The sequence below is a fragment of the Equus quagga genome, chromosome 16 (genome assembly GCF_021613505.1).
Source record: "Equus quagga isolate Etosha38 chromosome 16, UCLA_HA_Equagga_1.0, whole genome shotgun sequence".
Taxonomy (NCBI): Eukaryota; Metazoa; Chordata; class Mammalia; order Perissodactyla; family Equidae; genus Equus; species Equus quagga.
In genome coordinates, this window is record NC_060282.1 from 39,517,237 (window position 1) to 39,543,700 (window position 26,464).

At 39.5% G+C, this 26,464-nt stretch overlaps 1 protein-coding gene across 1 annotated transcript; it reads right to left on the minus strand.

Annotated features, from left to right (window-relative positions):
* Nucleotides 1–287: 287 nt before the first annotated feature.
* On the minus strand, nucleotides 288–22,998 carry ERICH5 (glutamate rich 5). The gene is made up of 3 exons (XM_046642304.1): nucleotides 22,590–22,998; nucleotides 3,966–4,991; nucleotides 288–2,191 (listed from the first exon to the last, which is right to left on the minus strand). The coding sequence occupies exons 1-3, from the start codon at nucleotides 22,645–22,647 to the stop codon at nucleotides 2,082–2,084; spliced, it is 1,194 nt and encodes a 397-aa protein (XP_046498260.1). The 5' UTR covers nucleotides 22,648–22,998; the 3' UTR covers nucleotides 288–2,081.
* Between the last annotated feature and the right edge of the window lie 3,466 nt (nucleotides 22,999–26,464).

Consider the following 26,464-nt stretch of genomic DNA (forward strand, 5'->3'; position numbering starts at 1 on the left):
TCCGCTACGGCGGCCCAGGGTTCGGATCCTGGGCGCAGACATGGCACCGCTCGTCAGGCCACGTTGAGGTGGCGTCCCACATCCCACAACTAGAAGGACCTGCAACTAAGATATACAACTGTGTACGGGGGGCGGGGGGGGGGGGGGGGGGGTTGGGAGATAAAGAAAAAAAAAAAAAAAAAGATTGGCAACAGTTGTTAGCCCAGGTGCCAATCTTTAAAAAAAAAAAAAGTTCTGAATAGATCTCTTTAACATTTGTTAGAGATTTTTTTAAAAGATAATCCACACAACTGAAAATGGACCTTTATGCCTCTCAATTAAATGAATCCTACTATTTCCCTGCTTGATACAAACTACAATTCAAGTTTTTAAGGTATCATTCACATTTTACACTAAGCCCTGACACTTTCTACTTTCTAGATATCTGTATAAAAATACCTTTTGGTCAGGAAAAACACCTTTGTATTACAAAAAGTAGCTTGAAAGATAAGCTATATCAGTTCTGATTTATGTAACTTTTTGACCTAAAAATATTGCTGTCTTTGGAACTACAAAATATATAGCTTGTTACCGAGCTTGAGCAGCCTTGGCATGAAAATGTTAGTGTTACAAAAATTCACATTTTAAATGTATTCTTTTTTAATCAATTAAACATAAATGGGAATCCTTGGTATTTATTATTCATTTATTGATTCAACCAGTATTTATCAAGCACCTATCATGTTCCATTAAAGGAGCTAAATGGCTAAATTCAAAGATACATAAAGCAGTTCTTGCTCTCAATAAAATCACAATCCAGCTTCTTTACTCTGCAGAAAGGGTGATGTCATCTACTCAAGTAACTCCTCTTGTCTGCTTCAACTCTTTACAGTCAGAAACATAGACTAATATTAAAATCAGAATAACGATGACAATTCTTCCCTGTATCCTATAGTCTTGAAATCAATTACAGGTCATCTTAGTGGTCATTTTAATATAGAAGCTAAGGTAAAGGAGTCTAGTTAATTCATCTGGGCAGTTATCTTAAAAATATATTTTTACAAATAAGATAAATAAACCAAATGTTTCCAGAATATAATTCTATCCTGATATTCATAAACACAAGGCACTCAATGGTAGGCAAGATTGCTATCATTATTATTATTCACATAGAATCATTTACCAAAATCCCTTGGCAACTTTGGAAGGATTCTTGAAAAGTGTCTTTCAAGAAAAGTGACTTTTTTTATCTATAAATGGTTTTGAAATCTTGATTTTTTAGCTCCTTTCCACTTCTAAAGCCTAATATTAAATCACAGTAATTGAAAAAGGAATAGGGCTCAAAGAATAGACTCCACATAGGCAACAAATCTAGGTTTTAATTCTTGCTGTTTGCTGCCTCTAAAGTATACTTAAAAGTCAATTAACTTTAAATATCTTTAATGTTAGTCCATAGGAGAATACCAATGGAAACACCTCACATAAGTGTAAAATCAACAGCATTTTGTTAACATATTAAACATACATGATAAATAAGGATCTATGGTAGCAGACAGACTTAAGGTGAGAAGGTAATTAGATGACATACTTTCCAAGGTTTCTACCAACTTTAAATTCTGTGATAGGAAAGAAATACTAGGTATAATCTGCCCTGTTTTTGTTGTTCATTCTTATTCCATCATAATTATAGCTGTGTGACTATTATCATGAGCTCCTTAAAATTTCCTAACTGCCTTCTCCAGCCACCTATACCTAAAGGTTTATAATTTCTTTTTAGGGTCTAATTAATTTTCTACACTGAATGGTCCCACTGCCACAATGAAGAGAACACCCACACACTCTTAAATGATCATAGACCCCAGTTGTTATTGGCGCCAGCTATTGTAGTTGTAAACGTATAACTATTCTAAGTAGCTAAGAAAACTGTTTACACCTTAGCAGTTTTATGGAGCAATGTAATCAAAAACATGATAACCACACTCCTTGTATAAAACATGCAGATGTTGAGAGATGAGATCTGTAACCACAAGCTTCACAACCAGTTTTCTGTCTTCTCCATTGTGATACGCTGTGTCTGTCTACCCTTCCGTCACCATATCTATCTATGTGGTTGCTGAGAGATCCACAGCTTCTCCTGTTTCTTCTTCTTTTGTTTCAGCCCCTTCAACTTTCTCATTCTCCATCTCTGTTTCCACCTTCTCTCCTGTCTCACCTGGAAACGTAACCAAAGGAGACATTAAGAGACACTCATTTAGCATTCACAGTCAAGTACCCCATAGCTGGTTTCCAATGGGGGTAGCTCTGAATCTAAACAGTAAGTTTCTCGGGTGTGTCAAGAAAGGTGATGGCCTTGGTTCTCTCAGATCCTCTGAATGGCCGATGTCAATAAACATCTCCATGTCTTGGCATTCTCTTATATGAAATCAGGATGCAGAATGACAAGAAATGACAGTAGCATATGTTACAAATAGAAAGTCCCATTTATATCTAAATCAAAAGGTGGCCTAGGAGTGCCCAAAAACCTGTCTTGTTTGGCCATTGTGTTTAAAGAAAACAATCATTAAACATTTAAAGATTGTGAACATTGAAAAGTCTGGACATTGCACAGACAAATTTGTTTCCCTAGGAAGTCAGTTTTGGCAACATTGACCCCCACTCTCATGGGTGGAGCCAACAGGCAGCTGCCTGTTTTGACAGGACTGTGCTCCTGTTGACCGAGGTCCCGGGGCTCCCCACGACATTACATGTGCCCCTCGATTTACTCATTGTCATTATCCTAGGCCCTTAAGTCTGCTGAGTTCACCGATGCTGGTCTAACAAACACACGCTGTTACTTGACTCCCTGTTGTTATTCCCGGAGCACTTTCACACACCTTTGCTAAAGCCCTTACCTCAGTAGATGATGGTAATTTGTTTACATTCTGTCTTCCTCCCATCAGACTAAGAGCCCCTTGAGAACAGAGACTATCTCTTACTCCTTCTGTACCCCAGCACCTAGCATATCATTAGGCACTCAAAAACTGCAGCATTAATAAATGAATGAATTAAGAAACAGATGGATGAATGCTTCACTAAATTATACTATAGTGTGAAGCTAAAATTTACCAAAATGTAAATCATGACTCAGAAGACATGTTATTTTTTTTTATTACAACTCCAAATAAAGAACAGTAAGAATATCACTTGTTTTACGTTGGTGAAGTACATTTAAAAAACACTATATGCAGGGGCCGCCCGGTGGCGTAGGGGTTGAGTTCGCACATTCCGCTTCTCAGCGGCCAGGGTTCGCCGGTTCGGATCCCGGTGCAGACATGGCATGGCTTGGCAAAAGCCACACTGTGGTAGGCGTCCCACATATAAAAAAAGTAGAGGAAGATGGGCATGGATGTTAGCTCAGGGCCAGTCTTCCTCAGCAAAAAGAGGAGGATTGGCAGTAGTTAGCTTAGGGCTGCTAATCTTCCTCAAAAAAAAAAAAAAAACACCATATGCCAAGACATAACACATTTTCTCTAGTCTTGTCATAAAAATAAAAAGACTGTGAGAGGACAGGAGCATACAGACAGTAATTTTCTAAGGATAAGATTGGCAAAGATGAAAATTATACTCTAAGATCTGTTATTTGTGTATTCTTTAATCAGAAGGTTAATTCCTCCACTAAACATATTTACTTTGGATCCTCATATCATACTTGGGGCCTGATGAAGAGTTAACTTGAAAAAATTCAGAAATTTTGACATGTTGCCCTCAATAGTCAAATCTATTCAACAGTGAAACTCTAGATTAAAAATTTGAACACAGACTACGCTTTAGAAAATTTTTGCTGGAAAGCCAAACGCCTGTTTCCCAGGTATGGAAGCCTTTTTGGTTTGGGTCAAATAAACTTCAACCACCTGAAACAGAGACTTCCATGACTGTGTGTCAGCCACCCCCTACCCCTAGAGATGATCTATGGAGCCCTTCTGAATCTTTGACAGCATAACTTTTACCTTCAATGTCTTGCTCCTCTTCATTAGTATGAATTTTCCTGACTATTTCCATATTTGTCCCTGTTTCTAGAATTCCTGCTGAATGCTCCATGCTTCTATTGATTCCTTCAGATTGAATCTGTTCCATGTTTCCTGGACCTTCAGGAATTTTATGGAGTGAATCATTCTCTATAACTCTTTCCATAAGCTGACTTCTGTCCAATACTTCCGGCGTTTCATTCTCTGTGGGAATTGTTTCTAGAAGTCGGGACTGCTCATCTTTTCCCAGTGTTTCTTGAAGTTGCTGCTCTTCCACTCTTTTCACAAGCTGACTTCTGTTCAATACTTCCTGAGATTCATTCTTTCTGGGAATTGTTTCTAGAAGTTGAGACTGCTCGTCTTTTCCCAATGTTTCTTGAGGTTGCTGCTCTTCAGCTGTTTCCACAAGCTGACATCTTTCCAAAATTCCTGGAGATTCAGTCTCCTTAGGAACTGCTTCTGGGAGTTGGAACTGTTCATCCTTTCCCTTTGCTTCTTGAGGTTGTGGCTCTCTCACTGCTTCCGGAGGCGGAGTTTTCTCAGCTGTTCCTAGAGGTGTCATCTGTCCAGCAGTCGGTGGATCCTCAGTACCTCCCATTGCTCCAGGAGAGTCCCTCTCTCCTGCTTCCCTCAAAGGCTGATGATTGGCTTCTGCTCCTAAAGGTTCAGGCTCAGCATTTCCTTTTAAAGCCTGAGCTTCTGTTAGTACTTCCACATTTTTCTTCTTTTCTTCTACTCCTGAAGTATCATCTTTGCCACCTGGCTGAGGTGGCTCAGACTCCTTGGGTCCCTCTAGAGGCTGAGTCTTCTCTGTGGATCCGGGTTGGTCTGCAGCATCCTTTGCCAGGGGCTCTCCATGGAGGAATTTAACACCGTTCGCTGTAGACACTGCTGAAATCTTCAGCTTTTGTAATGGAGGAAGGCTTTCCTTTTGTACTTCGCTATAAAAAGTAGGCTCTCTTCCCAGTGTGTGTGCTTTTGGTTGGGCAAGGCAGGACTCACTTTCTTCTGTGGTGGAAAAATACATATTTGAAGTTACTTTTTGATCGTTCATTTGAAAAATAAAAAGAAAAGAAAAAATACAAATTGTTGTTTAGTTTCTATCTTGAGAAAGTGTATTGCTATCAGAAGTAGATTTAACAGTTCAAGACAGTTCTGCATACAATTGAGTACAGAAAGGCCATACCATGACCCTAACACTCTCTAAGTCAAATCTCTCACTGTCTTCAGCTCACACAGCTCATCTTAAACATTAAGGTCCTCCAAAACCACAGTTTTTTTCCTGTTTTCTCCTTGTGCACCTTCTCAGGGCCCCTGTCCCATATTCTAATTTAGCACATTTGTTTTCTCAAGTTCTTTTCTCTGTCCCTCTCTTTCTCCTCCTTAGACTAGTAGAAGATTTCACAGTGTGTGGTCCTTGGACTGCTTGAGAGGTCTTTCTTTCCTTCTAAAGCTGATGGCCCTTGTATGCACCCCTATGTTCACTGCAGCATTATGCACAATAGCCAAGACTTCGAAGCAACGTAGGTGCCCATCAAGGGACAAATGGATAAACATATGGTATATATACACAATGGAATATTACTCAGCCATAAAAAAGATGAAATCTTGCCATTTGCGACAGCATGGATGGACCTTGAGGGTATTAGGCTAAGTGAAATAAGCCAGAGGAAAAAAGTCAAATACTGTATGATCTCACTCATAAATAGTAGATGAAAACAACAACAAACAAACACATAGAGACAGAGATTGGACTGATGGTTACCAGAGAGGAAGGGGGGAGGGAGGAGGGCAAAAGGGCTGATTAGGCTCACATGTGAGGTGATGGATGGTAATTAGTCTATGGGTCGTGAACATGATGTAATCCACACAAAAATCGAAATATAACAATGCACACCTGAAATTTATGTAATGCTATAAACCAATGTTACCTCAATAAAAAATAAATAAATAAATAAATAAAGCAGATGGCCCTCAGTGAAAGGAAAAGGGCAGATAAGCCCCATTAGATAAAGACTAAGATGTCTGGGGAGGAAAGTGGCAGGGACAGTTCAGCCTGAGTTTCATTTCATTTAGGGGGCATAGTGGGAAAGAACTCAAGAGATCCTTGGGAAACGTGCACTTTAATTCCAGCTCCTTCTCCAACGAGGTGACCTTGGGAACTTAGCTCCCAAAGATCTCATCTGTAAAATGGCAGTGAATCGCTCTCTCCTGCCTCTCTCAGAGTTGCATGAGGCATCATATCACATTAAATAAGGAATGCAAAAGTGCTCTGGACAGTTTAAGATAAGCAACTTGGCAACATGTTTCTACTCTGACCCAGTGATCCTACTTCTAAAAGCATAAACGTCAGGAAAATGCTTTGGGGAAAAGTATATCATCCCAGTATTCTTTATAATAGCAAAAGCTGGAAAAGAACTTAAAAGTCTAATAATTTGGGGGAATGATAAATATTCCACTGGATGGAATGAAAAAAATATGATAATGAAGACCACATGCTAAAATAAGAAAATAATTATGATATAATAAGTTAAAAAATCAGCATTCACAGTTGGGTTGATCAAATGAAATAATGCATAAAAGGGTTTTCTGGTACAAGGTCTGCTGTGTAACTAAGTGCTCAATAAGCTAGCTATAATTTTATATACGGAATAATTACAGCAATGTGGATAGAAAGGAAGAGGGGAGGAAGGAAAAGAGGAAAAACAAATCACAAATAAAGGGGGAAAATGCTGGAAGAAAATAAGTCAACATATTAAAATGGTCTTTAGGTGATATATTTCCTCTTCCACCTTCTTTTCCCAAAGATTTTTTTCTTGATCTTTTTTCCCTAAATTACCCCTCCACCCCTGTTATAAATGCATATGGTTTAAAGAGTTATCTGCCTATCTAATGTAAGTTAAGATATACCACTAACACTCAGGTCTCCTCTCCCATTTCCCCTTCTCCAGGAGCAAATATTTTCATTCTTTTAGCTTTTTTGAAGGGATATTTTTTTCTATATCTCTAAGTGAATTGCTACTTCATGATTTTTCAGTTTGGGCATTTGAATTAACTCCCACTATGGAAAATAAAGACAGTTCTTTTTTCCCCAGTTCTATCATCCCCTCTGCTCTCCCATTACACATGCACATTCCCTTTCCATTCAGTAGTTGCATATTAGTAATGGTTTAAAAAAGTAATCATATTGTAATCTGAGTTATAGCAATATTCAGTTATATGTACAGATAATGAATACGTCTGCTAGGAAGAACTGAGCCATATAGTAAGTTATTATTTTGTGTAAATACTTTTCTGTTCTTCCCTGAACTAATTGCCATAGTTATTCACTTGCTTAGTTTACATATTATTATTAATTCAACTCACTGCCTATTGTTTCTCTTTTTAATACATTCATTCATACCAAATAGTTTCCCACACTGCCTGTGGGACTGTGTTTGAATCTCCCAATGGAGAGGAATTAGAGCCTGAGTCTGGAGAAGCAGGGCTTAGGAAGAATTTTGTGAAATGCAGGGCACAGGCTGTGGGCCCCAGGGGGTCTATATGAAAGAATTGGGAGGAGGGCTATCCTTCAGTTCCCTCTCTGGCCTCACCACGAATGAAGCCTTCAAATTAACAGCACGTAAGGCAACTTAAAAGTGATTTCTCAGGTCTACAAAGAAATTCATTATGACAAGACAATTCATTTAGATATCACACAAAGGATGTTCTGGTGATGGTTGCCATAGGGAATTAGCAAGGAAATGAGTTAATATACTAATCACATCTGTCAAATTATATTTTCTGGTAAAATAACTACTACAGTAATTAGTACTGTCAGTTAAATGAGATGAATGATTTTCATCCAGCTGTGCCAGCTGTGGGTGCATTCTAAAGGCATCGCTCTTCCAGAGCAGAAAGCTGTGGGAAAAAAAATGTCAAAACACCCAAATTATAGCCACTCGATTCTATATTTTGAAAAGTATTTCATTCTATGAGTCTAAGTCAAGTTTTTTCCCCAAAACCAAAAGCTTTGTGAACACTTATTTATCCACAAATGGTGTCATAAGTGTCCCAAGGGATCTATTGATTTTTGCCATAAACATTTATGCCCATGATCACAGTACCAATTTTCAGTCTTACGTACTTTTCCAAATCTTAGTGGTATATGTGTAGTAGGCAAATGTCCTCAACATATAATATTTTTATAGCACAACCTGAAAATAGTCAACCAAGCTGGGAAATATTACAAAAGAATATCACTGTCTCTAACATTTTTCTAGGGTAGACCAAAGGCCCAAAGGAGATAAAACATCTTTAAAATGATCACACTCAAAAAAATAGAGAAAATGCTAGAAGTGTAGTGATACATTCATTTTGTAATTTATACTGATTCACCGCACTCTGACTAAATTTTGAAATGAATGTATTTTGGAGGTAATAGCTCCTAATTAATTGCTCAAAAGTTCTTTTTCCTATGTGATAGAGGAAAGCAATCTGCTCTAAAAGGGAGGACAGAGATCTTATGACCTTGAAAATGACAACTTTAATGAGGTGGGTTTGAATCCTGGTTCCTCCGCTTACTAGCCTTATTAAGACTCGTTGTGCTTCAGTTTCATCACCTGTAGAGTGAGAAGAGTATGAGCAGAGGATTACATGAGTTAATACCTTGAAAGCACTAGCACAGTGACTGGAATCCACTAAGTGACAATCAATGTTAGCCATCACTAGTATTAAACTTTGATTTAATAGAATCTTGACGGCCCTAGCAAGGAAGAGATTGTGGTGGACAAACAGAAAAGTAAGGTAATTCCTTTCATCCTAATACTAGTACCTTTCTCTGAGCCTATTCAGAATAGAAGAAAGATCAGAGTAAATAAATGAAAAGGTTGGAAAACAAATGGTTCTTTCAAACCCTCTCTCAGACAACACAACAATCAAGTCTACAATTACCACTAAAACTTCCTTTCAGGCACCAGATTTCATACCCTTCAGAATGTTTTATCCTTGAGCTGCTGAGGGAAGTATAATTTTTGGATTCATGTGACCTCCCTCTTCAGCTGCAGCAGGGCATTCCGGGCGGTTCTGATGTTAGATGTGAATCCTGATTCCCACATTTGCTTAACTGTGCAATCTAGACAAGTTGCTAACCTCTCTGGACCTCAGTTTCCTTATCTGTAAAGTGAGGTTATTATGTTTGCCTTTCTGGCTTGCTGGGAGAATTGACTGAGGTGATAATATGTGTAATTACCTAACATGGTGTGTGACATGAGAAGATACTCAGTAAACAGTGATACAACATGCGAGTTTCTCACTCCACAGGGGTGCCCTGTGGAAGGGGTGATGGAGAGCTGAACCCCAGCCGGTCTGCACCCGCAAGGCTGCATGTATTAGGGGTGGGGAGGGCTCCTTTTCCTAATTCCACAAAGGTCCATTGTGGGTCAGCAGTGGCCCTGTAAATAAATTATAGTTGACTTAGCAACAGAAGGAATGAACCACAACATTAAAGGACTTGGGTAAATAATCCCCTAAATGTTACCAAGTTGTAGATGTTGACCTATAAAATTCTGTTTTTACCATGATAAGGTTTACAACATAATTGTTGATAGATAACAGAATAGTATCCATAATGTCAGCCATGATTTGACTCGACTTGACTGGTATTAATAAAAGCTACTGATAGTGTTTATACAAATACGTTTCATTCTGTTTGTTGGCTTTGATTTCATTTATTTCCCAAGTGCCTACTATATGCCAGCTCTGGGCTGAGCACAGGGTTACAGCAGTTAACAAGGAAGACCTGGTCTCTGCTATCCTAGAGTTTACTGTCTACAGGGAAATTCAAATAACAGCTACTTTGCTCATTAAATACAACTTGTTACCTATTCATTACCTCTTACATGCTCTCCACATGATCTCCACGTGCTCTGTCCACGTTTTTGTGAATCCCCACACACCTCCTTGAGGTAGAGGAAGGTACTACATCATTTCTTCCAGTACACTAACGTGAAAAGCAGAACGTTTGTCCACAAACAGGACACATTCTATGTGTAATCTATATTATTATGTAATAAATATTGTGGACAGATGCATTGTTCCCACATCTGAAGTTTTTTAAAGATGTGTCTGTTTTCTGAACCCTACATTTTATCAAATCATACACTACTCTGGGCCTAATCCTTTGGGGCTCATTATCTCTCTTGATTCTGTTGTAAGTCGATCCATGCACAAATTTGTTGTGACAGCTGAACGAATAGAACCTTGTTGCCAGCACCGTTGGGATAGGCACACAAAGAAATTAAATACTAGGCAACATTACAGAAGGGATTAGAACTAGAGCTAACATACCTGAAATTCACATTATGGTGGAAGCTTTTCAACTCAATTCATTACCCTAATGAGAAATGAAGTTTCTACCCAGCAAGGAGAAAGACTTGAGGTCAATATTTGCTATCTCATGGCTATGACATATCAAACATTCCAAAGACTTCATTGGCCTGTCTGCCGGGTTTTATAGAGAATCAGTGAGAAATGGGCATGCTGGTATTTTCCCTTGCTGCTACCATATCTAGGTTCTTGTAGCCTTTGAGCTCTTGGAACCAGGGGATACAGCATGCATACACTCCAAGGGAACAGTCTGCTCATCTTCCTTCTCATTTTCTTACTTTGCTTTCTCCTAAATTCCATTCTATCATCTATCCATCCATCCAACAAACATTTGTGGAACTAATAGTCGTGCTATTCCAGATGTTTTTGCTCTTTCCTTATATCAAAGTAGCTAAAAATACTGTCTTTGTGTTCCATGGCATAAATGGTAATCCTCAAATGTGCATTCCATCATTCGGTAGACGTTTACAAGGCATTCATTTTAGAGAGGTGAACTTAAGGAATATCCCATGTAACTGAAGTATGAAACTATCAGCCAAAAAACGCTTATAGAGGGCAAATAAAAATCAGACAAACCACTTTCCTTTTTTTAGTAGAACTACCTGAATTTACATATCCAAAAATAGTTTTTGACTGTTACAAAGTAAACTCAATACAGTTTGAAAGTAAACCTAATTTTGAAGTTTAACTACAGAGAAACAAGAATATGTAGTTGGAAAGACACTTCTGAAACACTTGATAAGCACACATGGAGATGTGGGGCTCCTGCCTAGAGAAGAAGCTGACATTTAACAGCTACAGAGCCAGTCAGTCATCAAGCTGTGACAAATAATCACCTCCTTCAGACATGATTTTCCAATTTCATTGTCTTTGATTACTTTTGGAGTCCTATAACACAAAGTTTTACTTCAAAAAAGCTATTGCATAAAACATCATTTTTAAAATTATCAACAGTATTTGCCACTAAAAAAGACAGTTTCATTGATTGATGGTCATTATTGGCACATGGGGATCCAACATTTGGGCAGAAATCTAGTCTACAAAATCAAAGGCATCTCAATGAACAAGGAAGAGGAGAGAGAAAGTGAAGATTATGTCTTTGATATATCCAAATTGTGTCCCTTCACCAACCTAACCAGGCCTTGCGCGCCTTGCTTCTCTAGGAGGAGCATCAGTGGCTAACACTTATTGAGGGACCTTGCCTACAGCTTTACACGAATTATCTCATTCAATCTTCCCAGCAACTCCACAGGGTAGGTCCATTATTATCCCCATTATACAGCAGAGGAAATTATGGCACAGAAAGATTAAGAGCTTTATCTAGAAAAGGCACACAGCTCGTGAGTGGCAGAGCTCAGATTCAAGCCCAAGGAAGTTTGGTTCCACCTTTTAAAGATATAGGTAAATTTCAGGCAAATTGTGGTCCCAGAACCTGCACCATCAGCATTACCTGGGAGTTGCTTTTCATTTTTCCTTTTTTTAATGCTGACTTACAGGCCCCACACCAGATCCACTGTTATTTTAACAAGATCCCCAGATTGTTAGATTATCTATGGCAGCATTCTGGGGTCACTAGGGAAAGGCATAAAGGAGCCGGTTAGAAGAAACAAAAGTGGATGCTGAACACAGAGAACTGTTGGTTGTAGGTATCCCTCATTCTCCACAGGTATTGCTGCCCATCTTCAAACATCTGATGTCGTCTTCGTCGTCATGCTAGCACACCACAATCAGCATGAGAGATAAGGTGAGTATATTGATTTAGCAATGAACCAAGGGACTGAGCTGGTCTAAGCGAGCTCCTCACTGGAGAGGGAGATTTTTCTCAAGCTTCCTTCATTTCAGAGAACTGGCTGGGTTTGGAAGCCTCCACCTTAGCTAAGTAAGGAAAAAGAAGTCTTCTAATTTCTCATATAAAGTTAAGGTTAATACTTGCTCTGCCTTGCACTCTCAGAGCTGTGAGCAAGTGGCTACACCAATGGGAGTTGGCTGTTTTCCTGGCTCGGTCACTGTGCCCATGCCTGATTTGGTCAGGGTGCAATATACAAAGGCCTATGGCCAAGAGCAGGTGTCTGTGCTTGAGAAGTGAGTATTCCTATTAACAGTTAGCAAATTTGTGACTCGGATGGAATACTTAAATTTTCCAACAGAAGAGTCATAGTCACATCAGACATTTGGGCCTCCGGTGCGGGTGGTTAGTGCACGGAGAGCCCCCAGTACTAGAAAGAGCAGTGGTCCAAACAAGGAGGAGTGTGATCCCAGGTCTTTCGGCTAACTGCTGCTACTACTCTCTCAGATTAGGGATCCACACGCAATTCAGATGACTTTGCTGCCATGGTTAAGAAATAGTATAGATCACATTGAAGGAAGTGGGGTTTTTTTTCCCCAGAATGAAAAGCCACTTGTAACAAAGCAGAAGTCTTCTTCTCACAGTCCTATGATCTTTGAGGCCAGCGCTGGGCTTCTGGCAGAGATATTTAAAAAGTGAATTGAATGAGTTTCTTTTCTTCATAAAACAGAGCCTAAGAATAAGCTTCAATCTAGTAAGAAACAAGTTTGACCAAGAGTCAGGGAAATGATTAAACTAGACGATTTCAATCCATTTAAACTATAAAACAAAAATCTATACTCTCCCTTCATCAAGATTCAGAGTCTCCAAAAGGAGTATTAGAGAAGTTTAGAAGACAGTGAAGTCATATTGAGAACATGTGTCCTTCATAAGACGTGATGAGAAGGGTACTTTACCTCTGTGATCTTCCTCCCTAAAACCCACAACCCCCATAGCATCATAAGAAAAACCTCAGACAAATCCTAATTGAGGGACAGTTCACAAAATACCTAACCAGTACTCCTCGAAACTATCAACGTCATCAAAAACAGGTCTGAGAAATTGTCGTAGTCAAGAGGAGCTTAAGGAGACATGACAACTAAATGTATTGTGGCATCCTAGAAGGGATTCTGGAACAAAAATAAGACATTAAAGAAAAACTAAGGAAATATGAATAAAGTATGGACTTTGGTTACTAATAATGTACCAGTATTGGTTCATTAATTGTGACAAATATACCCTACTAATGTAAAATGTTAATAGGGGAAAGTGGGTGTGGGATATATGGGAATTCTCTATATTATTTTCATAATTTTTCTGTAAATCCAAAGCTATTCTAAAATAAAGTTTATTTTTTAAAAATTATAGTAGCAAAAGCACAAGAGCAAGTAATCTAGCAAAATAAGATCTGGTAGTCCTAGAATAATTGTTTCATTAACTTCAGCCATCCGCATACCACTTTTATGATTTTAAAATATTTTTGTAACATGTGCTATTACTGACAATATTTTTCTCATTTTCCTTTAACAAATTTACTAAAAAGAAAAGAATTCAGGAAATCAACAAATTCAGAGATCTAGAACTTGATCTAGAAAAACCCACAAAACTTGATCTTGGAAAAGCAATAAAGAAAAACTGAGATTTACTAAAACTGATATTAATGACAAATAATTTATATTGAGGACTTACAAGATAATATTCTAGGCCAGGGGTCAGCAATTTTTTCTGTAAAGGGACAGAGAGTAAATACTTTCAGCTTTGCTGGGCATAGGGTCACTATTGCAACTATTCAACTCTGTCATCGTGGTGTGAAAGCAGCCATAGACAATATGTAAATGAACAGGCATGTCTGTGTTCCAATAATACTTTATTTACAAACACACGTAGTGGGCTGGATTTGACCAGCAGGCCAATTTGCCAATCGCTGTTCTAGGCAATATTTAGGCTACATTCTAGGTGCATTATATGTATTAACTCATTTATCCCTCAAAACAACTCTATGAAATAGGTACTATTGTTAATCCTTTTTTATAGATGAAGTCACTGAGGCATAAAGAGGTTGAGTGGCTCAAAGTCACATAACTAATAAATGATCCTCAACCAGGATTTGAACCAGACAGTCTAACTCCAGACCCACCTTCTTAATAGCACTACACTGTCTCTCAGTATATTGAAATTCTCTCTCTCTCTCTCTCTGTCTCACACACACATTAATCCAAGCTGTACAGGTAATCAGAGCCTCTCATAACCATCTGGTCTGCAGAGACTACTCCAGGGCAAACAAAGGAAAAGGAAATTAGCCAAAGGAAACTCTGTGGTTGCTATAGTCTTAGAAAAATCAAAAAGGGTAAGAATAGACAAAAAAATCAAGAAAGTGTTCCTTAACATTGCCAATGACAGGGAGGGAAAGAAAGATGCAAGAAGGATGGTTTGGGGAGGACGTTTCAACAGGGGTCCTTGCTGGGGGCTAAAGGCAGATGTTCTCTCTCGGTAAGAAAAACTACTAGTGAAAATGATAGAGCAGTTGGAACGCATATCCCAGTGTGTCATGGCACACAGAGAATATGATATTTGTGCAGCACACTAAAGCAGATGGAGGAAGCTGCATCTGGAATGCTCAGGCTATCCAGACCCTGCCTGGCTGCCCTTTATAAAGGCTGGGAGAAACGCTGGCACACTGCAACCCCTTCTCACAGGCTGGGAAGCTCTGATACATACAAAGGGACAAATATATTTCTGTCACTGTAAATAAACCAGAGCAGCATTAGTTAGGCAAGGTTGAGATGATAATAATGATAGATGAAATCAGGGCATTCTGCAAAGTGTGGAAAGTTCTCATCCTGCAGGGACCATTTAGGACTAGGTTCTAAAGGCAAGCTGCTGAAGAGAGCAGAAAGGGCCTTTTCACTGAATGTAAAGATAAATATGTAACAGGCTTAAAAAAGTGTTGTCCCCCAATGGGAAACTCCTGATGAAGAGAGCAGACAATTAACTGGTAGACAAAAAAAAAAAATATTTGGTTTGACGTACATCCTTATGACTGTCGAGGGAGGAAGTAGATCTCTTTAGTGGAGAGGAGGAAGGTCAATCACTGAGAGGAAGGGACCTGAGTGGAAAGGACCTGGGGTAGAGGCATCTAGAACAGCTGCAAAGCAGACAGCAAAGGCCTGGGGCTCAGGTCACAGACAATGATTATTGAGCAGCCTCTTGAGCATGAGTGATTTCAATCTTTGACCTATGAGGTCAAGTTCATTTGACCTCTATGTATCTTAGATGATGTTCATTGGTGCTATTTTGCTGTCCACTTTGAATCATACTGCCATGGCCACAGAGTATATTCTATGTAAATGAAATGTGACTTTTGGTGACCTGGAAAGTAGACAAATAGGGCAGAGATGTCATCTTCCTTCATGCATCTTCTTGCATATCGGGCAAAGATGTCATGACGCTTCTTGCATCTTGACTTTCTTACTTAATGTACATTGGGACACTTCACTTATCTCAACTAGTCTAATATGATGTACCCATCTCAAAGAAAATTAAAGTCATACAGATTTGAACGTTGAAAAGTGTCCAATATGAATAAACATCATGTTATCAGGTCTTGAGGTCTTTTGTCTTGTCAGAAAAGCCAGACTAGAGGAGAGGCCAAAGGGACTGTGGGGTATGTAGTCTGAGAAAAGAGGGTCATAGGTGTGGGGCTACAGCCACTCAGTCACCACAGCCCAGCCCAGTTTTCCTAGGGACCTCACAGCCCCTTGGGCCCTTCCATGGGGAAGAAAGTGGTGTCAGCTGAACTTGCTCCTGTGACATGAGTTGTCCTGTCTTTTCTCTGCCTATTTCCAATGACCACCCCCTGTTTCTCAGCACTAGAATTACCTGGCTTATTTCATTCATCTCCAGAAGCATAAATCCCATAGAGTTTTAGCTGCTAACTACAATGTAGGGTTTTTTTTTTTTTCAATCTTTGTCCTTAAAGGATAAACCCTGACACTCTTGAATATATACAGAAGAATGAACTCTAGAGCCTGATGGCAGTTCCCAAGGAGAGATTCAAAGAATGTGAAAAACAGCAACAGCCCTGGAGGTAAAGAAGCTTCTGAGGTCATTATGGTACTTTCCCGACATTAACACTCACTTGGAGAGCTATAGTCTGGTATTTTGCATTTTAAAAGAAATCATTATGTAGTACTACCTATACTTATACATACCAGGATTCGAAGCCTGGTCAAGTTTGATGTTTTTCATCAGCTTTGGTGAGCCTTTCAGTAACCCCACAAGTATTAGGCTTTTATTTTAAACTTGATGTTGTAAAACATTAACATAGAAGCAAAACTGTACACGTGAGCTGGATGTGTGTGAACCTTACAGAAGCATGATTTCACAGAAGACAAGAAAGCTTTGTTGTGCTGTGTTGACCTTTAATGGTGAGACTAGGAGACCCTCTTTACAACCCAACTCTCTCTTCCTGAGCCCAACAACTTGGCCAAGGTTGCCTTCCAGTTTCCTTCATTCCCTGGGTGCTGAATCCTACTTTCCCTCTGCTTTTCTAAGTAGTAATCTCATCCCCCTGAATCCCTGTCTCTGTCAATCCATCCATTCATCCCCCCACCCACTCAATGGATACGGATTGCATTTCTCCTATGTGAAGGTTACACAACAAGTTCTGGCAGAACTGGGACTAGACCCCAGATGGAATAGGAGTTTGTGAAAAGAGCAAGGGCTACAGAGTCATACAAATTGGGCTGAAGCCCCAGCTCCATCACTTACCAGCTCGAGACCTTACAAAAGTTACTTTTCCTCACTAAGCTTCAGTTTTCTCACTATATTTGGTGATACTAATAGTTGCTTTATAAGGCTCTTGTCAGGATTAAATGAGATCATGGACTAAAGTACCTGGAACAAAGTGGGTGCTCCTACCTTGTCTGCTGACTTCTGCTCCATGCCCATGTTTTGCTGCAGCTTCACTAATATTGGAAAGCCTTCAATTCTAGAAAAAGGTTTATTGTATTTTTGATGAGAGTATAAATTGGTACAACCCTATGGAAGGCATTTAGGCAGTTATTTATCAAAACTATAAATGCACTTACCCTTTGACCTAGAAATGCCATCTCTGGGAAACTGTCCTACAGATATCCAAAATGACTCAAAATGATGTAGGTATAAAGGAATTCATTGCAACCTTGTTTGCAACAGGAAAAGACTGAAAACAAATAGAATGTCCCTCAATAGGAGACTGGTTAAATAAATCACACAATGGATTATTAAGCAAGGGTAAAAAGGAGAAAGAAGTTCTCTGTATATTATTATAGAAAGATCTCCATATTGTTAGGTGAAAAAAACAAGGTGAAGAGTAGTGGGTATAACACACTACATTTTATGAATAAGAATGGGAAAAGTAAATAGTATTTGCAATGTATAAAGAAACCCTGGAAGAATACACACAAAAAAGTATTTACCCATGAGTGTGACTGGAACTAAGCAGATGGGAATGGGGTGGGAGGTGTACTTTTCACTGCATGCATTTTTCAAATGTTTTCAAATTTTTCAACCACATATGGATTTCTTACATTCCATTTTAATTAGCTATATATAATAACCAGATCTACCGCAGACTTACTGTGCATTCTCTGTGGGTCCAGCTCTAGATGGGACACAAAGACATACAAGACTCAGTCCAGGAACAAGACAAGGGTACCCACTCTCACCACTCCTCTTCAACATAGTACTGGAGGTATTGGCCAGAACAATTAGGTGAGAAAAAGAAAGAAAAGGTATCCCAGTTGGCAAGGAAGAAGTGAAACTCTCAATGTTTGCAGATGATGTGATTCTATATACAGAAAACCGTAAAGAATCCACCAGAAAACTACAATAAACAACTACTGCAAAGTTGCAGACTACAAAATCAGCTTACAAAAATCAGTTGCATTTCTATACACTAATAACAAACTAGCAGAAAGAGAACTCAAGAATACCATTCCATTTACAATCACAACAGAAAGAATAAAATATCTACAAATAAGTTTAACCAAGGAGGTGAAAGTCCTATAAACGAAAACTCTAAGACGTTATTGAAAGAAATTGAAGAAGACATAAAGAAATGGAAAGATATTCCATGCACATGGATTGGAAGAATAAATATAGTTAAAATGTCCATATTACCTAAAGCAATCTACAGATTCAATGCACCAGAATCCCAGTGATATTCCTTAAGTAAATAGAACAAAGAATCCTAAAACTTATATGAAACAACAAAAGACCCTGAAAAAAAAAAAGACTCAGTCCAGAGACTTCTAGCATTGAAAAGAAAGAAATCCCATTTATACAATATCTGTATGCAAGAAAAGCCTATAAAAATTCATTTTAATGTTAATGATGTTTGTTCCTCAATTACAAAAGAAAAATGTTTTTCTATTTAGGACTGAAATGTCAATGTGTGAAAATATTGGTTGAAGACTGAAGCTGTCTCCACAGTACAAAGAACAATTCACTCAACTGTGTGAAATTCAAGCCTCATCCTATTGCCTAGGCAGCATGGACTCCACGTAGCTAATGAGAGTTCAGGTGAGAACAAACACATGGTTATAGCTGTCCGTGGAAATGTACACATTAACCTAGCAATGAATTTTTCAATAATGCCCATCTGTTTACTTTGTCCATATTGGTGCTTAAGCTATAAAATCTCAGGAAGAAGACTGCCAGAAATGGATGGCATTTATATTAGGAAAGAGCAAAGGTGTGATTACATTTATAAGCAGGGGGCTGGTAGCAATGGGAGGAGAGTTTGGATGCCAAAAGTCTAGAAACTGTTGGGTCCATTAAAGTCTGTGAAGTCAACAAAAGCTGTGTTCAAATTCCATCAGATCCTCAGGGCACTGAAAAGAACAGAAATTGTCCCAATATTTAGAACTTGCTTCCAAAAACACATGAAATTCCAAACTCAATTGGTCTAATAGTCTTTTTGGAAAGAAAAGCCTCTTTCTTCACACATTTCAGGACTTTCAGTAAAAATCTACATGTGATTACCAAGTGCCAGGCATTGTTCTACACTTTGAGTAGCACTGGATAATTATTTACAACCAGGGCCAGTCTCCACCTCTGTCCCCGCCTCCCCCTCCACACACAGCTCTTTCTCTAGCCATGGGTCTTTGGGGGGATTCAGCATCTGATAGGTTAGAACACACGTCTCCACCAGATCAATAGAATGGATTTTCCTATTCAGCCTATTGGCTACCTAATCAGTAGCTAATATCTGATTTAAATTTGAGTCCAGAAAATAAGCACCTTCATATTTTAATGCTACAACCTTTTAAAGCCATAAGAGATCTTAGAGGTAATCTAGTCCAACCCATTATTTTATGATTCTTTTGCTTGTAGGCTAATATTGCATAGTATATAACAGTTCTTAAGCCAGTTACAGAAAATTGTTAGGTGGAACTGTCAACATAAATTCAGTCTACGGGCTAGTTGATGTATTTTAGATTTAACCCATGGAGTTCTAAGGTTGATATTGTGAATTTAAAAGAATCTCTTATGATATGAAGATTATCTGTATCTCCATGGGAGGGCACTGGAAGTTTCTCTACATCTATGTACTCTGCTTAAAATATCTCTAAGGTTAAACGTCCTCCAAATATTCCTAGTTTAAATTTGGAAGCAAATATAAAATTGGTATTTTACTGACTCTTATTTAGAGATAAATATCTTACTTATTATAATATTTATTATAGTTATAGTATATATTAATATATATTGTACATTAATATATATTTATATATTACATATAATTTATAATGTGTTACATATATTTGCATATTTATTATCTTATTTAGGGATTATAACAAATACTCTTATTATAATTATATAGTATTAAATTTATTAAATTATAATAAATACTCTCACACACTTTATTGTATTTCTTTTGTTGTTTCCATAGTGGATGGCCACACATCTAACGGGGATCCAGAGTGGTCTGAGGCAAAACCAGATTTAAGTCTAGTTATCACAAAGCTGGTTTAAGGAAGAATAGGTCAAGCTCTAGAATTAGGGTATCTGAATTTGAAGCCCAGCTCTGATTCTTAAGGAGCCCTGTGACCTTGGGCAAATTATTTACTCTTATCTGTAAACTAAGGAAAATCATAATACATACTTAGTCACAGCATTGTTTTAAGGATTAAATGAAGCACTTACTTCAACAATTATGTATCAAGCATTGTTAGGCACCAGGGAGGACAGTGAGTAAATGCATGTACAGAACATTTCACAAACTTGGACTGTTTTTATCCAAAAGCACATACACACTGACTTGCAACTGTACAGTACATAATATTTAAAGAAGTTTTGAGCTGCAGAAACAGGAATGAATTATTTATCGGGCCTCCAAGATCAGGAGTTGAAATGCTGAGGAACATACAATAGTATTCTATTACAAGAGAGCATCGTCTGATTCAGGACCAGCAACAAAATACACCTGTCGATTGATGCAATATGTGCATTGAGCAATGTATGCAGTGTATTAATTAATTTTCTATGCACTGAAAGTGGTTGTCAGGCATTTTAACATTTCTTTCAGAACAACATCCGAGAAAACTTAGAACAGCAACCAAAGCATGAATAAAAAATGAATGGGTATGACTCATGTGGATGGTTACTAATATTGGCAATAAAATGTCTTTTAAAAACAAGGTGGTTCATTATTTTCTGAGAGGATTAAAAACCCCATTCCACCTATGGATACTTTTGCCCCTCCCCAACAGTAACATTGCCTGTAATACATGTTTTTATCAGTTTAAAAAATCTGTAATGATGAGTTAATGCTCTGCTTTTTAAGCCAGGATGCTATCCTAGGATATCTGGGGCATGGCAGGGGATAAAAGAAGCCAAAATAATATGGTGCATCTTCCTAAAGCATCAGTTTTTCATATTGAAACCAACAAGGATTTATCATGGAACAGAATGCAAAATCCACCTGACTTCACAAAATAAAACATGAAACATCAAAGAAACTGCTCCTTGTACTGATCTCTTGAGAGCATATTTTGGGTACAGAGGCCTTCACCTCTTTAGGAGAAAGGTTAGCAAGCGCTGTACATTAGGAATGGATTTTTCCATCTCTTCACATTGTTGTCACTGACAAGGTGTTCAGAATCACTTTTATAAACGGCTTTAATTTTTTGTTTATTTCCGAACGTGTTATTGCTTTCTGTTATCTACTGAAGCTAGAAATAAATTATTATAGAACACGAAAATGAGTGCAATACAACATATTTCTGACTAGGACAGCTTTGAAAGAGCATTCATGAAAACCGTACTCTCTACTGCAAAATCAGAGAGGAAGACATTCCCACGCTGTTGGAATAACACGAGGTGCTAAAAGAGGACCTGTGAAAAGGAATATCCTTTGATATTCCAAAGTATGAAATATCCCCTAAAGTTAGCCTTGAAGAAGACTGTGAACTAGCTTGAAGGAATTTGCTTAACCTTCAGAGCTTTGTCCAAAATGTTAGCCATTCAAAATCTGAGTCAGCTGTAAAACTCAGTTATTCTCTACTTTATTAATCTGCTTTTATTCTTTTCACAGTACTTGTCACTGTTAGAAACTATCTTAATCATTTGTTTATTGTCTACCTCTTCCACCTCCAAACCCCAAAAGTCGGGTCACTTGTATCTCCAACATCTAGCCACGCACCTGCTATTATATAGCAGACGCTCGAAATATACTCGCTGAATTTCTTTATAAGATTCAGTGATGACCACTTTTTATCACATGCATATTTGTCAAGAAATACTTAAGCCAAGGATAGCGGAAGGTGTATCTGACCTCTTCAAAAGGGCAAGAACCTATCTGATGGAGTGAATGCCCATCTGTAGTACTCTCCATATCCTTTGCCATCTCCGATGCTGAAACGCTGACAGGAGGGCAAGGTGGAGAAGGTCTTGATAGAAAAATGGGTATCACCTGTCTCCTTACGACCAGAAACTAATGGTTCCCAGTGAATTTGCATCTTTATATAATCTGAAATTTCGTACTTTCAGGAAAATAGCACCTATTGCAAAGATAGGAAATTTCCCATCTGTTTCAGAGACCGCTTTGGGTAATAGTGTTAAGGATTTAACACCAATTCCCCCCGATCACATCGGCGGACAGTGCAACCCGAGCGCCCGCCCTTTGGCCTCGCACCTCGGACAGCGTGCACGGCGGAGCGCCCCGGGACCTCCTCACCACGGGTCACAGCAGCCCAGCTCCAGATTTCGGGAGGGAGTCGCCCTGCGCTCAGGACTCCACTCACATTCTCAGGGAAGAGCCCGCTCCCTGCTGGGCGGGGTGGGCATGAGTGGCATCTTTCGTACCCCCAGGAAGCAAGCCGACTTGAAGCCCGAGGCCCGGGCGGGGTGCAGCCAGGTCCCCTGCTCACCGCTGCGGGGCCTGCTGCTGTCGCCGGCCTTGCTGAGGACGCTGCTGGAGCAGCCCATCGCGGGCAGAAGGGCTGCGGTATGGGCGAGAGCAGCCACCTGTCCCACGCCGGCGCGGGCGTCGGCCCCCAGGCCTGGATCCTGTGCAAACCGCAGTCGCGGCTCCCAAGTTCCTCCGGTTGCCCTTTCGGCTCCCGCGGGCGCAGAGCGCAAGCGCACAGCGGAGCGCCGGGGTAGGGGTGCGCACCTGGAGAGGAAAGGGAGCCGCGCGGAGGTGGAAGGAGCTAGGGAGCCGGGAGCGAGGAGGCAGAAGAGGACAGGGACAGGGAGTTAGGTGGGCAGAAGGTGGAGGGTATGGTAAAGGAGAAGAGGAAAAAGGCCTTTGAAGCAGGAATAGGGATTACGTCGGGGCAGAGGCGAAAGGCTGGGAGGGCTCATCTGAATCATCGCTAAATAGCTGGAGAGGGGAGGAGGCGAATGTGGCCGGTGGCTATTGATTGGTAGGCTCGGTTTGCTATGCGATGACAGTCTTGTTCTTACGTAACTTCAGTACAGCTACCACAAGGAAGTTTAATGTTGACACAATACTATTTAAACCCACCCTCGTATTCAATTTTGGTCAACCCAATCCAGGACCACACACTGCATTTAGTTGTCTTATCTCTCTTTAGTTTGCTTTAATCTGAAGTACTGTGGTTCCCTCAGTCTTTGTCTTTCATGAACTTAACATTTTTTAAGAGAACAGGCCATTTATTTTGTAGAACATTTCTCAGTTTGGGTTTGTCTGATGTTTCCTTATGATTGTTTTCAGGCGATGCAGTTTGGGCTGGAATACACAGAAGTTATGTTGTCTGTGTATTCATATCAAGAGGCATATGATGTCAGTTTGCCCTATTATTGGTAATGTAGTTAAGGTAGTGTCTGTCAGGCTTCTCCACTGAAAAGTTACTATTTTACTGTATAATTTATGAGGAGAGACTTTAACTAACTATCTTATTTCTCATCAAACTTTTATCTGCCACTTTTAGCATATATTAATATTCCTGCTTGGATCAATTATTTTTATGATGGTTATCAATGGTAATTTTCTAATTACATTATTCCTTCTACATTTATTAGTTGGCACTCTAATGTAAGAGCACACATTCCCTTTTTCTCCATTTATTTTTCACTTATATCAGTAAATACACATGAATTCCTACATTATTCAATGGGTCATGTTAACCATCTGTGTTAATTTGTTAGCGCTGCCATAGCAAAGTACAACAGACTGGGTGACGGAAATTTAGGTTCTCACAGTTCTGAGGCCACAAGTCTGAGACCAAGGTGTCAGCAGGGTTAGTTTCATTCTGAGGCCTCTCTCCTTGGCTAGTAGATGGCTGTCTCCTCCATGTGTCTTCACATGGTCTTCCTGCCTTGGGTGTCTGTGTTCTAATCTCTTCTACTTTTAAGGACAACAGTCATATTGGATTAGGGCTCACCCATATGACCTCATTTTACCTTAATTACCTCTTTGAATTAAGGCCCCATCTCCAAATACAGTCACATTATGAGGTCAGGGGGCTAGGACTTCAACATATGAATTTTGGGGTGACAAAATTCAGTCCATAACACTATCATTATTTTGATGCTCAAATTGCCTAAAATTGGGTATATTTCCCTATAAATGCCATGGAATGCAAAGATTTACCATAGGTTTAGAAGTCTCTCCCTCCCTTTCTTCCTTCTCTCCCACTCCCCGTCCTGATCCACTCTCGTCTTTCTTTCTTCCTCTTTTTTTCCCTCTCCCTGCTGTGATGCAGGCCTGACAAAGCCTTGGCCACCCAGCAATCAGTTCACAAATCCCTCTGAATGAAGAGCAGACTGGAGACCTCTGAGGGAGGACCCTTCATAGCATTACAGATATGTACAGATTCTTCCTCCTAACCTTCTAGCCAGGGCTACTGTACCCTAAGAAAAAAGAAGTACTTTGAATGTGGCTAATGATTTGGCTGGATTCCAAGTCAGGACCTTGGAAGGAGCACGATTACAGGATCGGTGCAAGGAAGTTTAAGGGAGACGAACGTGGATGCACCTTTCAGAATGGGCCTAGATTTGGGGAACATCTTATGTCTTATATAAACACTGTCAAAAGGCCTGTATTAGTCAGCTTGGGCTGCCATGACAAAATACCATAGACTGGAGGCTTAAATGACAGAAATTTATTTCTCACAGTTCTGGAGCTGGGAAGTCCAAGATCAAGGTACTGGTCAATTTGGTTTCTGGTGAGGGCTCTCTTTCTGGCTTGCAGATGGCATCTTCTCACTGTGTCCTTATTGTGGGAAGAAGGATAGCTTCCTCCTCTTATAAGGCCACAGTCCTAATGGATTAGGGTCCCACCCTTATGACCTCATTTAACCTTAATTACCTCCTAAAGAACATATGTCCAGATTGAGTCACATTGGGGGTTAGGGCTTCAACATATTAATTTGTCGGTGGGGTAGAGGGGAGGAGGCAAGTTAATCCATAGCAGGCTCCGTCTACAGACAATGCTCTTTTTTATTTTTAAAGTCATATTTCATTTTATTTAGCTAATTGAAAAATTTTCAAAACTTCCCTCTTTCCAAAAAGAGATGCCATAACTCAGAGATTAGCTACATGTAAACACATAACTTGAAATTCTCTGAATCTTAATGCTTTCATGCTAAACCAGGGCTTAGTTAGCCCATTTAAGTTCCCCCTTTTCCCCATCAATTAAGGAAGTTTTTTTTAAAAAAGATTTTATTTTTCCTTTTTCTGTCCAAAGCCCCCTGGTACATAATTGTATATTTTTTGTGGGTCCTTCTAGTTGTGGCGTGTAGGATGCCGACTCAGCATGACTTGATGAGCAGTGCCATGTCCATGCCCAGGATCTGAACCAGCGAAACCCTGGGCCACCAAACGGAGCGCATGAACTTAATCACTTGGCCATGGGGCTGGCCCCCATTCCCCATCAATTATTTTTTAGTACTTGCCTGGGTTATCTTACTTTTCCTCAGATATAATTCGTTAGTTTAGCCATGGCCGCTTCCATTTTCTTCAGCAGAAACATTTTACAATCAGGTGAACGATAATAATGAGTCTTTCTCATGAGCTACCCCAGTGCTTGCTCAATGGGCTCAGGAATAAAATGGCCATAGGAATAGGGATGGAAGCCAGGTATGGGCTCAACACCATGCTCCTCCACTTACCATGGTTTGCCTTGCTAAGTGTCCAATTTGCCATTAGCAGCAAGAGAGACCAACTGTAAGCCTCTGAAACAGTACCCATTCTTTTAGGGGACCTCTCAGCCACCTCATGGAATACTGACTGAACCTTTTTGGGGACAGCAGATAATCTTTACTGTTAACAGATACTGGATTAGATTTGCTTTTCCTGCCCATCATGCCTCTGCCAGCACCATCCATTAGTGAATGATATCATCAATACATTACGTATCCATCAAGACATTACATTCAGCATTGTATCTTATCAAAGAACTCACTTTTTTTTAAACATTTTTTTTATTGCAGTGACATTGGTTTATAACATTATATAACTTTCAGGTGTACATCGTAATATATTTCGAATTCTGTGTAGATTACATCAAGTCTACCACCCAAAGACTAGTTACCATCCATCCCCACACATATGTGCGTAATCATCCCTTTTACCCTTCTGCCTCCCCTCTTCCCTTCTGGAAACCACTAATCCAATCTCTGTCGCTATGTGTTTGTCTCCGTTTTTATCTTCTTCTTCTGAGTGAGATCATACAGTATTTGACCTTCTCCCTTACTTATTTCAGTTAGCATGGTCCATCCATGTTGTCACAAATGGCCAGATTTCATTATTTCTTATGGCTGAAAGAACTCACTTTAGT